A 15,217-nucleotide genomic window follows, 5' to 3' on the forward strand; every position below is an offset into this window, starting at 1 on the left:
TATAAGGCTGGGCGGACCTACCCCTGAAGAGCCCAAAACCAGCGGAGGTTTTTCAGGCTCAAGAGACTAGTCCTCAGTGAGGCAGCCAAAGCAGTCCCTGAGAGTGAGCGAAAGAAAGCCAGGCTGGCTAAAGAGGTATGCGGTAGGCTAATACAGAGATAATTAGAGCTATATTTTAAAGGCTAACAGAAGGGAGCGAGACGAAGGGGTGGACAGACTAAGAGACAGGAGGGAGGGCAAGGACAGACTGACAGCGGCGGAGGGACACGAAAAGGAGCCCCCAAAGAGAGTCAGCACAGAGGCGTGGGGCGGCGGAAGAAACAGCCAGCGCTCAGCCCCTGCTCCTTCAGCGTAGCGAGCCCAGCGCTCAGCCCCGCTCGCTCTCCACGTCCCTTCAGGATGTTACACGGCTCGCTCCGTCCACTTCCTCCCCAATCCCCCGCCTCCCTACCAGCGCGCATGCGCAGAATCCCTTTCACCGGGCGGAGGGATATTCGCCACTCGTCTCTTCCCCGGAAGTAGGCACGGGGGAGGGGGGGAAAGAAGGAGATCCGGCCTCCACGCTTCTAACCATGGATGCGAGCGAGACGGAGCGTCCACTTGTGTATCAACGCCGCTCTTCATTTCAGAGGAAGCCCGAGCGCCCCCTGCCTTCCTTCAGTTAAACCACACCTATTACGTGTGTGGGCTAGAAGCAATATACATAACTTTGAAAATACATGTGCCTATGAAATTTCTTTAAAGAATGCGAATCAATCACATTTTACTATTTTAAAGTACATGTCTACATTTATACGCTTGCTTAAGGAATATAAGACGTTCAAAATACGCTTGCATCTATTTTGGAAAATAGGAAGAGCAACTAAAATCCATTGGAATATTTTTTAAATATGAAAGATGTACAAATCCATGCTCATACTGAGTTCTTAAAGCGATGAGTAAGTGTTCAAAATGCACATGCATGTTTGTTTCTGAAAAATAAAACCGCCAGAGGAGGGGAAAGGTGGCTGGTGGGGCTGGGTTGCCTTGGGTACTAAACTGGGGCTGGCACCAGGAGTTGGCATGGTTGGGCAGCGGCCACAGAGCCACATCACAGCAGGGGCTCATTGACGGAGGCATCCCCTGGAGTTGCTGCTTCCCCATGGAAGCGGCTTGTTCCCGTCTCTTGCTCGGGCCCAGACCACAGAGGACCAGGCCAACCAGCTCTCTGCTGGTTGGGCAAGTAACTGGAAGCACCTACTGTTGGTTAACATAGCAGGGAGAAGTGGGTTCCCTGAAGGTAGGAGTCCTTGGAGGGTGTCCTTCCCAAAGGATCACCAAAGCTGGAGCTGGCACTGTCTATAGACCTGCACGGCCATTCCTCACCACTGGCTATTTAGCGGTTTTCATAAGGCCCATTCCCAGGTAGGGATCCCAACCTTATTTCTATATGGTACCGCAAACGGAAACAATCCTTTCAGTTTTGAGGTGTGAAATCCTGAATGTATAAACAACTATAAAATTTGTTGCTTGTATTTATTGCAATACATATAAAATTGGTTTAGCTGCTTACTTATACATATTTAATTTTATTTAATGCATTTTGGCTTCCTCCATGAATCTTAGGGTGGTGTCAGCTGTGTCTTCCTGCCTCCTTTATGTTTTCTTCATGACAGCCTTGTGAGGTAGGCCAGCTGATTTGCAAGTCCTTCAGTCCTGTCTATCCCACACTAAGCATTAGAAAAATTAACTGCAAAGTACAAATGGGCTGTATAATAAATGTTCAGACATTCCTATGCCCATGTACCTGGAAGTGAGTAAAATGAAGAGAGCAAATGGAATGCAAAGTCCTGGAAAGAAGAGTGGCTGGCAGACACACCAAACAGGGGAGCTGCGTGCTGCGACCTCCTGTTGCAGCTCTCAGTCGTGAATATTTAGATATTTCATGTGCATCTAGAAAGCTGTGTGTTTCCATCTTCTGTACAGATGTATTTATGTACATAGATGCATTTTAGTCTTCATCCTACTCCTTTCTCTTGCTCTCCCGCAACAGTCACACAGTCACAGTAGCAGCTATTCCATAAGGCTGCTCTGAAACTTGAGAGATTCAATTTCTGTCTCAGCAAACTTACTGGCGTTTGGGCCTGACCCTCAGCGCAGCCTACCTCACCGGGTTGTTGTGAGGATAAAAAGGAAAGGAGGTTTCTTCCAAGAAGAAAAAAGGCAGGATATCGAATAAATATTGAATACTTTGAATAAATATTGAAAATGGTTAAATATCATAAACAAGGCAGGATCCAAATCTACCTTTCGCTGCTTATCTACTATTCTGTATAACGCTCCTCCTCTTTGTTCCACCTCTCCTCTCCTCTCCCTTCCCGGTCACTTCGTCACCGGTAGTTGATCCCCCCTTTCCTCGTCACCGCAACTCTATTGGCAGAAGGAAACCGGAGGAGGGAGCGCGCGCGCGCATGCGTAGCCTTCTGCTCGTGGTGCAGTTATCGCGGGAAGTGACTCCTTTCCCCCTTGCCCGGTAGTGCGCTCGGAGCGGGCGGGGCCCGTCACGTGGCCTGCGCGTCCCGCCCTATCAGGGCGCAGGAGAGCGAAGGTGGCGCGAGCTCCCGCCAAATACGAGCGGAGAGGCGGCTGGCCGGACGGGGCGCGAGCGGGACAAAAGGAGCAGCGGGCGGGGGCCGTGCCGTGCCGTGCCGTGCGGGAGCGGGGGCGCGCCGCCGGGGGCGCGCGCCGCGGTGACGCGCGCCGATCTGCGCCCGCCGGGGATGTGGCGGCGGTCCGTCTGTCAGCCCGCCGGTCCGTCCGCGCAGCGCGCCGAGGCGAGAAGGGCCGGGCCGGGCCGCGCCTGACCTGACCTGACCGGCCTGGCGCGATCGCCGCCGCCTCGCGCGGCGCGGCGCGGGAGCCTTTCGGGCAGGTGAGAGAGCGGGGGAGGGGGCGGGCTGGGGAGACGTTGTCCTGACAGGTGGAGGGGCGGGGGAGGCGTTGTGGCAGGGCCGCAGTTGGCGGATCGAGGCGCTGGGAGGGGGAAGCGGGCCCGGGGCGGTGGGGCTGGCTTCCCGGGGGTCGTGGGGAGGGGTCTGAGGCGCGGGGGTCGCCTTAGTCATCTGGGAGGGGCTGGGAGGACTCAGGCAACTGAGGCGATGGGGGCGAAACTGGCTGGGCACGGGGGAAGGCGGGAAGGTTTGTGGAGGGGCTGCGGTAAAGGTCTGGGGGTCCGTAGAGGGGCTGGGGAAACCGAGGCAGGGAGTGCGTGGCGGGGAGGCGAGGGGATTCTGTGGGGGATAGCGGACACGGGCTTGGTGTTCTTGCAGGTGGGCGGCTGGAAGGGAAGCTGGGGTGAGAAACTCGGAGGTGGGGAAGTTTGCGGTCAGTATTGTCATCCTGGGGTGCTGAACGGAGGTAGGGAAAGAAAGGTATCTTACAGTACTTGGGGGTATGTGTGAACCCATCTTTAGCTCTGATGCGTATTTGTGAGCCCACTTCTTCATTTGGCAGAGACCTCTTTTGGGTTCAAAGAAGGTCACTGCTGGTCAGCTCTAGAGGGGCAAAGAGGAGCCTCAGGAGTGGTATGTAATGAATGAGTAATGAAAAATGTGTGTGTGTGTGTGTGTGTGGAGGGGTCCCGCGGCATCGGAGACTGAGGTCTGTTGATTAACTGGGATGGCTGAATTAAATTTCTGGAAGGGTTATTTATGTTTCTTTCTTAAATGTAGCATTCTAAGTGTACGCATCTTCTGTTGCCAGCCATGGAGAACGGTGATAAATCAACAGTCCCATCCCGGAAGCTAATACAAGGTAACTTGACTTCCAGCAAAAACAAATACTTTTTCCTAGCATAACTTCTTGTTTCATTTGCTATCTGTGTGGAGTTGGCTTGCTAAATCATTTAACTTCATACAAAAATGAGCATATTAAGAGAACCACGCAGGAAAGAACATGGTAATTTTCAAAACAACTTCTTTGAAAAAAAAAAACAAACTAATGCAGAAACAGGTCAAAACAAAGTTGTGTTTGGAAGAAAATGAGAAATGGAGCAAACTGATAAATTCATCCATCTCTACTTGGCCAGATACCTATGGGAAGCCTTTGAGTGCCAAACACTGTCCTACATATGTTCCCCAGCAACTAGTGTGATAAGTATATGGCTTTTGTTGCTGGAGGTTGCCAAGAATCATTAAAATGAATAGCAATTGGTAGCCTTCTCCTCCATCAATTTTTCTAGTTCCATATTCACATCCAAGTTGGCAGCCATCACTGTTTCTTATGACAGCAAATTTATTTATTGTATTTGAAGTATTTTTATGCTGCTCCTCAGCCAAAACTTCCAGGACAACCCACAGATTTATGAACTAAAAGGACATGAAATGTGAAGGAAAAAGGAGGAGGAAAGGGAGAAAATAATTCTTTTAGCAGGCTGATAGTGATGATAGTTGTTATTTCTTAACTGTATATGGTTGCTGAGCCTTCTATAGCTGGCTTACAGAGCAAAAGAGGAAAGCAAAATGAATGGTTGAATATGGCATAATATCTAGTGGAGGCAGAATAAATAGTGCAGATGAAGAAACTACGGTGAGATGATGATTGCCCAAGGTTTGTTTAGAAGGCAAGCCTGGGCAAATCCTGAACTTGTGGATAATAAGATCCACAGTTTAATTCTGTAATAAATCCTTCCTGTCTCCCATCATTCTAGTGCTGGGCAGGGCCAGAGGGAAAAGGGTGAGGCTTTAAAGCTCTTATGGCTGGTAACTATGTTGTTGCGGAAACTTTTTGATTGTCAGAATGGAAGAAAATAGAGCCCAAACTGGGAAACTGCATAGCTCAGGGAAAGAGGGCATTTCCATTAGGGGCGACCCAGATTTGCCAGCTGGGACTGCGGCAGGGCAGGATTTGCCCCATGGGCCTGAAGTTTCCCACCCCTGGATAGCACTTGTGTGGATGATGATCATGTAACAAACTTGTGAGGTAGGCTAGGAGGAGAGAGAGAAGGCTGAGTGAAATTTCTGGTTGTACGCATTGCACTTTGGTTTTCCCCAGTCCCTGACTGTAGGGCACGGATGCATGCAGGGGGAACATTTGCTTTTGCTGGATGGAGCCATTTTTCTAAGCAATTTTTATTCACCAAACTTGAGTGCCTTTTTGCAGGGTTCATAACATGCACAAACGTCTTTCTTCTCTTTTTAAAAGTATTATCATCATCATCATCAAATTGCATTCATGCATTGCACTTTGATCATTCTAAGTATATCTGCTGCATATTTGTCTTGTACCAAACTGTTCAATACCAGTATTCATCATCTTAATTTTAACTGTTCCAGCCCGACTGCCTTTCAAGCGTTTGAATCCCGTACCAAAGGAGACACTTGAAGCAAACTCAGGAGTTAAAAAACCCAGGAACTCTCAAAATGTCCTTGATCAAAATACACCATGTCCTGATTTGGCACATCCATTACCGGACAATGCAGAGAACAACTGTCAGCTGGAAACAGAGTCACAGTTTGTTCCAAAACTTGTTAATGGCAAGGGTCCATTAGATAACTTTGTGCAGAAAAGCACAAGAAGTAGCACGAGTCAACCTTTGCTTGTGATAGAACTGACAGGGGATTCTTGCCACAGGCTGAGTGAGAACATAGACCATGGTGAATCAAACAACGTAGCTGTATTGATGGAGAAAGCTCATAAGGAAATAGAAAGTCACTCTGGTTTGCAAAAGTCTGTGCATAATGCCCAGTTGGAGGCACTGAAGGAAACGTGGCCAGTGACGGCAGAGTGGGATGAATTATCAAGTACTGTGTCAACTGAGATGGCAACTAGTAGCCCCAAGGAGAGCAAACTCCAGAACGTCATATTTGAAAGGAAGATGCCCATTGTGGTTCTTGAGGATATTCTGGTGGCCCGATCTCCCCAAGCTGCGTCTCTGGAAAGAAGTGTGCCTTCAGGAAATGAGACGCTTGAGTCTTGTCCTGAAGTGGATACAGCATGTACAAATTCCTCTGTAAGCTCCCTCTCCTTTTCCAGCTCACCAGAGTCTCTGCCAGTCTTGGAGCAGAAGGACACCGTTAGTCCTGTGGGTATTTCCACACCTGTTCAAAAGGTGAGTGTCACAGGAAGGCAGCATAGGTGGTGAGACTGGCCTGTGTCTGGTATCTTTCTTTCCTCCTCCCTTCTTTCTCTTTCTTTCTTTGGCACCCAGTCATATTTTAGTGACTTGGTTATTTTAAATCTTGCCTTTCTAATAATGGAATACAATAAAAAGTTATGCTAGGTTTTAATATGACAAATTAAAGACACAATTAGAACACAGCATTAAGCAGCACCAAGCCAGCAAAAGGAACTATTCTGTAACAGTTTCTTTGTCAAAATCCTGACCGAGTAAAAACTTACTTGTGCACTAGATGAAGAACAATAGAGAGGAAGCCAGCCTAACCTCATCTAGCAGGAAGTGGGGCAGCTGCTGAGAAGGCCCACTTTTTTATTTCTATTATTTAAAAATAATAGTCCAATGGAATACAATAATTAAATTCCATAGTCAAATGGAATACATTAAAACATTCAGTTTTACAGTATCAATCTTTTACCCATTATAAAAGCAAATAACATGAAAAATATCTTTATAAAAAGAATGTGTAGGTTCTGCCTGTTATCTCAATTTTCTGTGGCTGCCTTCTCCATCAGTCAGTTCCTCAGATACCTTTCTCCACCCACTCCACCCACTGTCAGCCCCATGCATTCCTTGTCAGCCATCACTTTTCCTTACAAAATTTGTTCCTCAGGCTTCCTGACTTGAATGCTATCATGGTAGGTGTATCATGAGCACCTGGAGCTGGGAGTCAGACTAGATGGCCTGGGAGGCTACTTCTGACTCACTCTGTTTCTACATTTCTGTCTCTACTTGCCGCCAACATAAGCACAATGATTTTAGTTAATTTGTGTTACATTTTTTCTTCTGTTGATTGGCTTTCTGGTTGGAACACCTGCATCTTCTGAATGTTTTGTGACTGCAACACTCCCAACAACTGTAGGAGCCTATAGTTGTTAAGTATTTGTTAAATGATAACAGAAGGAATCTAATCCGCTTTGAAGGAAATGTTGTATCTTACTGGGTTGCTAGATGAGGGCTTGTCCATGATGAGGGCTTTCTAGAAAATATTTTTCACAATGTCTTATACCTCAGAGGCCTTTTTAATAGTTTGAATTAGCTTTAATTCGTAATCTGGTTTAAATGGAAATGCTATTATCACACTACACTGCGTTTCCCACTTTTCTTCCTACTGCAAATAACCCAATGGATTAGGCTGAGAGTGAGTGGCTCGTCCCAAGTCACCCACCGGACTACATGGTTGAGCAGGTACTGGTTCTCAGTCCAACACCCCAACTACCTACTAGAATAGGCAGTATCACACTGGATGGGAAAATATTTTGGCCCATTATAAGGCAGTTTCTGTGCTCCTCTGGACAGGACCTGAGCTCAGTAGTGGGAGCATGCGCTTTAGGCAGAATGTCTGTTTAGTTTACCAACGGCTACAGTTAAGTGGTCTAGGGAACAGGAGAGGAAAGAAGCTCTTCTCTGCCTCCAGTTGGGGAGAACAGCTGCCCATAAGTAACACTGAACTACCCAGACCAGTAGATTGCCTTAGCAGAACTCAATATTTCATGTTTTGGTTTAAATCAATCCTTTATTCAGAACCATGAGGACTGGAAGCTTGCTTTATTTCCATTTCTTTTTAAAGGAAGGGCCCTGGGACAATGATAGTACTTGTACTTTGTGTCTAGGTTGAATCCACACCATAGGCTACTTATTTGGTATACATGTAAGTCTGATTTTTCAGTAGATCCTCCAGATAGCACAGAATGTCAATAACATAAAATAGGTACAATACACCAAAACCCATATGTTTTGAACAACCAGCCTCATGGAAACCCCATGGAAGCAGCCCCATATTTCTTTTCTATAGGATAGTTGCTGGAAGTGGGCCGGGGGGTGGGAGCATAAGGCACATGCTCTGCTGTAGAATTTGTTATCTTTCTTTACTCTCTGGTGGCTATGTGCCATTTTAATGCTTTCAAAATCACTCCAATCAACTAAGTTGGCTGAATGCATTCTGGTAACTCTGAGGAAAGTCATTAGCCAGCCTGAAAGTCCTTGGCCTAAACTGTAAAACCCGCTGTCATGGAATGATTAGAGGAGAATAGGAGGAGACCTGGATGCAACATTTCATGTGTACCCTGCAGAGAGAAGGAAACTGGCTAACATGAAGTGCTGTCAAACTGCACTGAATTTTAACTCAGGACGGACTAACATAAAACCTACACACAGAGGGGAAGCAAGATAGTTCTTGGATGATGGTAGAGTTCCTGCCATTGAACCCAAAAGACTTTGAGCAGCCGCATTGTGTAAAGCTTCTGTATGAAAAATGCAGAATGCAGGTATTGTTAGTTTAGCTGTAAATCCATGGAATTCAGGCCTGTGTGCACTCATTTTTTTTCCTTGCGTGGGCAAATACTGGAAAGCAATGTAGCAGCATTCTTGCTCCCTTATGCAGAAACAGGAAACTTGTCTGAACTGGCCCCTTGCCATGGTATAGGCCAGATGTGGCAACTGTCTGTTTTCCAAGGGGCCAATTTGTTCTCTTCCTTTTGGACCATGATCTGGCTGTGTACGATGGCCCAACTTTTTGCAGGGCTTGCTTATAAAGTCTGTTCACTCCCAGAGTAAAGACTTAACAATTTAAGGAGAAAAACTTGTATAATGGTACTTATGGCTGAATAAACACAGCAAAAGAATGGAGTATATGATGCTACACATTCTCAAAAGCAGAAAGTCCTTAAGTAAAATGTGCCAGCAAAAACTTGACCCAGGAATTTTGGTAAAGCCTACATCCAGTTGTGCTGGGATTTGCTAGTTTCTCAGGGCCACCCTAGTTTACCAGGCAGTTAGAGTTTCTCGGTTCCAAGAGAATGCAGGACTTCTCCAAATTTGCTGGGCAGTATGAAGGCGAGGAAGAGGAAGAAAATTTTTAAATTTTAGCTTTGGAGCTGCAGTTTTGGATGCTTGGGTAATCTCTTGTAGCTTTCTAGGATTGAATGTTGCTAGGAAAGAGAAGGTGGTCTCAGTTTACACTGGTATCTGAATTAATCTTACAGAGCAATCTTGTCAGAACTTTTTTATGCCTAAACCTGCACAACTCAAAGCACTCCCCAAGTAGATTGCACCCAAAGTGCCCTCTAGGTGTGCTTGACTACAGCTCCCATCATTTTCAAGTGGAGATGGGCACCAGTTTGAGAAGCTGCTTTGTTGTTTTTATCATCTACATATTTACAGGGCTCTGCAGGTCACATCAGTCCTGACTGGCTGGGAGAATGCTGCGAATTGTAGGACCTTTTTCTGTCTAAACCTTCATCATCATCATCATCATCATCATCATCATTATTATTATTATTATTATTATAACATTTCTATGCCGCCCCTTGCCGAAACCTCGGGGCGGCTTACAACGATTGTCTCTATGAATGATAACCTGTCGGGTGATAGAACAGTTGGCAAAATATTTAAGACACTCCAGAGTGACTTAAGATGGGAGCCTTTTGTCCAAGAGGTGTGCGCTGTACAAAATAATCTGATCTCAAGCTAGTTCTGTCTGGGCTGCTTTTCAGCTTAGAGCTGACTGGATTTCTGACCGATGTGCTTAGGAAATCTAAGGCAAAATGGGTGTCTGGTTGCCCAGCCACGGATCCTGAGGGGGAACACCTTCACACATGTTTCAGAAATTCTGCCATGTCTGCCAGCATGGGAGGGTCCATCCTAGAAGAGATGCTCCTCCTTTCTCTTACATGGGAGGGAATCATTTTTAGAATTTTATTTCTTTTTCAAACTACATTCAATTCAGAAGGATTATGAGTTTTATTACTTTGTGCTATAATAGTATTATAACATCATAAATAACAAATTCACAAAGTAATAATGTTTCAGCTGTGAGAGGCATAAAGACTATTCAACCTTTCTTCATGGGCATGTCGTGAGTGGAGCCAGCTAGAACCGGGGGTCAGACTAGATGCCCTGGGAGACCCCTTCTGACTCGCTCTGTTTCTATGTTTCACTAGTTCCATTAAAATGCTTCAGTGGTTTTATTAATTGCTGCTTTTATATGGGTTTGACTCTGTGCTATTCCCCCCCCCCCCACCCCCAATATTCTTATGTTTATAGTGTAATGTTTTTAATGTATTTTACCTCACCCAGAGAATGTCAGTTATTGAGCAGTTTAAAAGCACAGGAAAAAGATACATTTGAAGTGACTCTGCAGAAAGGAAGATTTTCACATGGCCCTGTTAAAGAAAACAAAGAGGTGTCAGTTTGAAGGGAGTTCCAAATGTAAGGTCCCACTCAGATTGTTCTTTTTCCTCTCAAAAAGTGCCTGCAGTGAGAAGGAGGGAGCCTGACTGTTTTCATCTCTCAGCTTAGCCTTCCTCATGGTTGTTGCCAAGTTTAAAATTGAATAATCTCCTCCACGTGCCACTCCTCTGAGCTGCATGGAAAGAAGACAGGATGCAAGTCAGGTGCAAATCGCTTTTCATAGCAGCCCTAAAGATAACTGAATATTGCTGCTCTGCACTGCTTAATTACTTGGCACGGGGTAGGGAACAGAGCCCATTCAAGAAAAACACCAAGCAAAGTTTTGGCAGAACAGTTGTGCGTGTGCTTGGATTTAGAACTGCTTCACTGTTTTGTGCGCCCAAACAGTGCTGGATGGTGGGGTGTTCTTCTCGCTGAATCGTCCTTCCCAGCCCCTGCTGAAGCTTAAGAGGTTGCTCGTGCTTCCTCGGAGGCAGGAGAGCTTCCTGTGTCATGGCAGCCATCTGACATTGCAGCACAGTCCCTTGGGATCTGCAGTGTCACTGGTACAAGTGGCATTAACTCCTAAGCTTCCCACAGGCCATTCTTTTGTCACTCTCCAAGATACTATTCCATGCTAGTGCACAGAGATATCTGTTTAGTTTCACTATTACTAGTTTTCACTATTGCTGTGTCAATGCAGTTAAGTTACTTCCTCACAAAGCCTTTTACGAGGCTCCTTGCTTGCTCCCAGCAAGCCATGAAAACCCTGTGTAAACTCTGAAGATGGGGGTCAGCCTTGGTGTGAATAGGGTTGAGGGAAAGAAAACAGATTTGGTGGGGTTTATTTTAAGCATGAATACTTGTACTTTAAGCACACGAAGCACATTATGTATAATTGAACACACACACAGATATATTAAATTGTTACTTTTTAATAAAAAGAGTTTACTCAGTGTCAGAGATGCTGCTGCACTCAAGTGCCCATCTTAATTCTTGCTAGAAGATGGAAGGCAAAGAGGAACTTGCCATGTCATCCAAAAGAAAGTAAAACTAATAACTGGGTTTAGGGACTGTACTGAGAACCCAGTTTTACCATGCAGAAGAAGAAACTTGTATTTTGCAGGGGGAACACAACCAGAGAACATCCTTATAATGTGACTAAGAAGCAGTGGTGTTGGATGTTCAGCTACACATTTTGTAAGATGGAAGTATTCGCTGTAACTTGATTATATATAGCCAACGTCATAGCAACCGTAAACCGAGAAAATTGGCCTCCTGTCCTTTTTGTTTTTTTATATCTGCTCCATCTCAGTCAATAATATATCCTTAGAAATAGTGTGACTTATTGGTTTATATAGATTTGTTGCTGCTGTTTCTGGACTGTCATTTTGGAGCTTTATAGGTTCTGGAAAAGTTGGAGTTTTCACAAACTGAAATCGATGAGTTCTTTTCAGACTTTGGATCGCTGTTTATGTGTTTGTGTTTCTTTCTAATATGCATTGATTCTTTCACTGGATGTGTAATATGGAAGAGTCAAAGAAGCAACTGGAGTGTGTGTGTGGAGGGGAGAGGTTGTTCTAAGGCAGGAATTGCATACTTGTCAGACTCCCCAGGCTTTTGCCTCCCCCCCCCCCACAAGCCTGTGGGTGATCTGGCCTCTTCTGCTAACCCAGCATCCAGCACTGTGAGTGCTCATCGGGTAATCTAGTCAGCATTGGCTGTGTTGATCACAAGCAAGGTGGCTACGTTTTGGGGTCTTGGGTTGTAGAGATTGGTGGCAGGGCAAGCAGGTCGTGCTACAAAATTAATTCTGAAAGAGAAAATGCTTCCGAAGAAGAATGATGAAACCCCTCACTGAAACCTGGCTTTTTATCACACACTTGGGTGAGGTAAATTAGGAATAATACCACTCATCCCCCCAGATCTTTCCTATTTCTCTTTCCCCCTCCACACATAACCCCATGTCAGTTATTTTACTGCCCTCCAGATGCATTGTGTTGCAGCTCCCATCACTCACAGCCAGCATGGCCTTTCATGAGTAGATGGCCCCAAGTTGAAGAAGACCTATACCTATTAACTCACTGAAAAGGAAAAGGGGGCAATAATCTAATGTGTGGCTTACTGGAGGGAATTTTTAGTTGCCAAAGGCAACAGGGCAAGTGATGTGTACGTTCTCAGTGCAGCTCAGAGCAAGGAGGTAGTGAGGAAATTCTGTATTTCAGCCACTGCACTTGTGAGTGGATTCAAGTGAAAGGCTGGCTGGTTGACTGGCCCTGGTTCATGGCAGAGCAGTGGTGAACCACCCCAGTAACTTCCAGTTCCGACGGTCACTGCATCCAAGAGGGAAGTACTCGTAGGCTTCAGGCAACGCCAAGGATTACAGGCACACATTTTTTGGTTAGGGAAACAAAGCCTCTGCAGTGCGGATGGTCAGGGTGTGCGCGGGGCACAGGGAGGCTGAAAACCAGAGGGAGACGTAGAATGGAATTTCCTGGAAAGCGGCACAAGAGGCTAAAAGCATGAGGGCGAGCACTCCACATTGCATAGTTTTGTTGAAGGTCCCTCTTGTGCAGGCAGATCCTGCTTTTGTATTTACAGAATGCTTTCTGGTTTCAATCTGAGCTTTCATCTCAGTAACCAGGTTTCCTTCCCCCCTTTGAGAAACTTGTGTGAGGAATTCACGATCTTGGTGCCCTGTAAGCTGCCACTGGCTGACTCGTTTTGTTTCGACCACTGAAAAGAAATGCTAACCTTATATGCACCAATGCTTCTCCCCTCCAGGTCTCTCAGAAAATCCAGCGGACCTCTGAAGAGAAGGCAAAACTGAGGCTGCAGAGGGTAAGGTGTCCTCATCGCCTGAGCAATGCTCGTTTGCTGTGCTTCTGGCAGGAATCCGTGCACACAGGCAGCCTGCTGGCTCCTTTTCTGCGGAGTGTCACCATTGGCCCTGCTGGGCAGGGTTTGCGGGAGTCTCTGTCCGGCACAACAGGGGAGCGCCAGTTTGCAGAAGGTCTTTCTGGAGGGCAGGAGGAGTGGCCGCTTATTTGCAGGTCTCTTCATTCTTCAGACGGCAGTAAAAACAGAGACCTTTGTTTATTCAAGACATAACCGCTGCATGCTGGGAACAACACTGCCCAGTTGCCTAACCAGAGGGGGAGTTCTCTGCAGCTTCCCTTGGGAAGGTCCACCTGGCTCTCCATTTCCATTCTAGCACTTTCAGTGGAGTGTTGCTGTGAACCAGAGTTGGTACCAAAACCTGGCCGGAGGAGGCTGTTGTACACCTGCACCAGAATCAGTTGAATTTATTGGTGGAGGCTACTGTGTCGTGGTTATTCTGGTGGGAGAGAAGTAGTTCTCTGGGGTGAGGAAATGATTCTCTCCCACTCCCCAGTCTTCATGTCAGTTTTGAGGAGGACAGATGGCTTATACTGAACGAGAACTTCAATCCATCGGCCTCTCATTGGTGGCCCAGGATGCTTCTCTTTACCGCACGCTTTGACCCGCCCCACCTGCCTTCCTCTGGGGCCAGTTATTAGTCAGCTGTATCTGTGGTGTGGCTGTTTCTGACCCTCTCCAGCTGGAAGGATTTGTGCTTTAGTGTTCTTTATTGCCAGGGTGGGTAACACTGACACAATAACACAATGTAGCATGCCTTAAAGAAGGGTAGGCAGAATCCTTTTCTTTGACGTGCCAGGTCTGGTTTCTCTGTATGGGTGGGGAGTTATTTGCATTCAGGCACAGGACACGCATGGCCAACTAGCAGACTCAAGTGGTGCGGAAAAGGCCTCGGCACTTGCTCACGATCTGCATAAATTAGCTCCGTGAGGCCTTTCCCTGTGCCCTCTCCATCCCTTTTTTCCTTGTGTGCTATATCTTCTTAGATTGTGAAAATCCAAACAAAACAAAACAAAAACCAACAGTCTGTGGGCATGGACAGTGTCGTTTAGCTGATTGCTGTGAGATGCTCCAGGAGCTGTTTTGGCCAAGGCATAGGGCAAACATCCTTTATTTGGGCTAATTATTTGTTTTCTGGGTGTGGAAGAAATATCCCGCCCCATCTGGTCTTGGCCTGTGGGTATGTTTTTATCTTTCCCTGTAGTATGTAGCTTCTGCCCAATTTTCTGGAGCCATCTGTCACAATTCAACTGCAGGGTCATCCCACAGAACAGATCAGGTCTTTGCTCTAAGCTGGTGGACTTGAGGTGGTGGACTTGAGGTGGGAGCAGGAAGTCCTAGTCTGAATCCCTGTCCTTTCCGATGCTTCTTTGGTGAGCTGTATGAAAAGATACAGTTAGACAAAGTAATAACTCCTCTTAGGAAATAGTTGCGAAAGCAACTCCTATCACTAGCATTTCTGAAAGAGGTTCTAGAGGTTAGCCACCAGTGAACTAAGCAATCTTGCACACCTTAAAAATTAAAATGGGGTCTGGGGGGCTGGATTGCTGTAAAGTGAAGTGGCACCCTGCAGTGTGTTTTTCAAGAGAGTGGCTTTGCCTTTTGGACTCAGACCTCATTTCTGCCTGGTACTTGGGTTCTGGGGCAAGGTCCTTTTCTTCAGTCTCGCTGATCTGACTTCTCAGAAGAGAGTGTTCTGTGACTGGCCATGCCCAGGGTGACAGCCACTTGAACAGACAAGCCCTTTAGCCACCCAGCTGGCATTCTTTCCAGGTGCCCACAAATGCTCTCAAACTTCTGGTTGGGCTCACCGGCCAACAGAGTGTTGGACTCCACTGGCCCATGTGGCACAGTGGTTTCTACTAGTGGCAGCATCTTTCCCTAGGCTTGGTACAGAGACATTTTCCTAACTCTGCCAAGCATTATCTGATTAAGCTGGATAAATGATCAGCCAAACCTCGGAACCTCACATGGAAAAGATGTCCTACCCCCAAG

At 46.4% G+C, this 15,217-nt stretch overlaps 2 protein-coding genes across 5 annotated transcripts in view; one reads left to right on the plus strand and one right to left on the minus strand.

Annotated features, from left to right (window-relative positions):
- The window catches only part of SH3GL1 (SH3 domain containing GRB2 like 1, endophilin A2), a 49,536-nt gene extending 47,233 nt beyond the window's left edge, over nucleotides 1-2,303 (minus strand). For 2 of the 3 annotated variants that reach the window (XM_044417536.1, XM_044417535.1), the window contains exon 1: nucleotides 22-484. The gene's annotated coding sequence lies outside the window, so the exon portion shown is untranslated. Of the gene's footprint in view, nucleotides 1-21; nucleotides 485-2,286 lie in introns of those variants that run through there. The other variant, XM_044417537.1, reaches the window with a different exon arrangement.
- Nucleotides 2,304-2,873: 570 nt separating this feature from the next.
- CHAF1A (chromatin assembly factor 1 subunit A) overlaps nucleotides 2,874-15,217 on the plus strand; it is a 29,566-nt gene continuing 17,222 nt past the window's right edge. Inside the window, exons 1-4 of one of the 2 annotated variants that reach the window (XM_044417527.1) lie at nucleotides 2,874-2,911; nucleotides 3,711-3,792; nucleotides 5,313-6,088; nucleotides 13,109-13,165. In XM_044417527.1, coding sequence (XP_044273462.1) covers nucleotides 3,744-3,792; nucleotides 5,313-6,088; nucleotides 13,109-13,165 — 882 coding nt within the window. In that variant the 5' untranslated portion in view covers nucleotides 2,874-2,911; nucleotides 3,711-3,743. The remainder of the gene's footprint in view (nucleotides 2,912-3,710; nucleotides 3,793-5,312; nucleotides 6,089-13,108; nucleotides 13,166-15,217) is intronic. The other variant, XM_044417528.1, reaches the window with a different exon arrangement.

The sequence above is a fragment of the Varanus komodoensis genome, unplaced genomic scaffold (genome assembly GCF_004798865.1).
Source record: "Varanus komodoensis strain SLA01 unplaced genomic scaffold, ASM479886v1 scaffold89, whole genome shotgun sequence".
Lineage (NCBI taxonomy): Eukaryota > Metazoa > Chordata > Lepidosauria > Squamata > Varanidae > Varanus > Varanus komodoensis.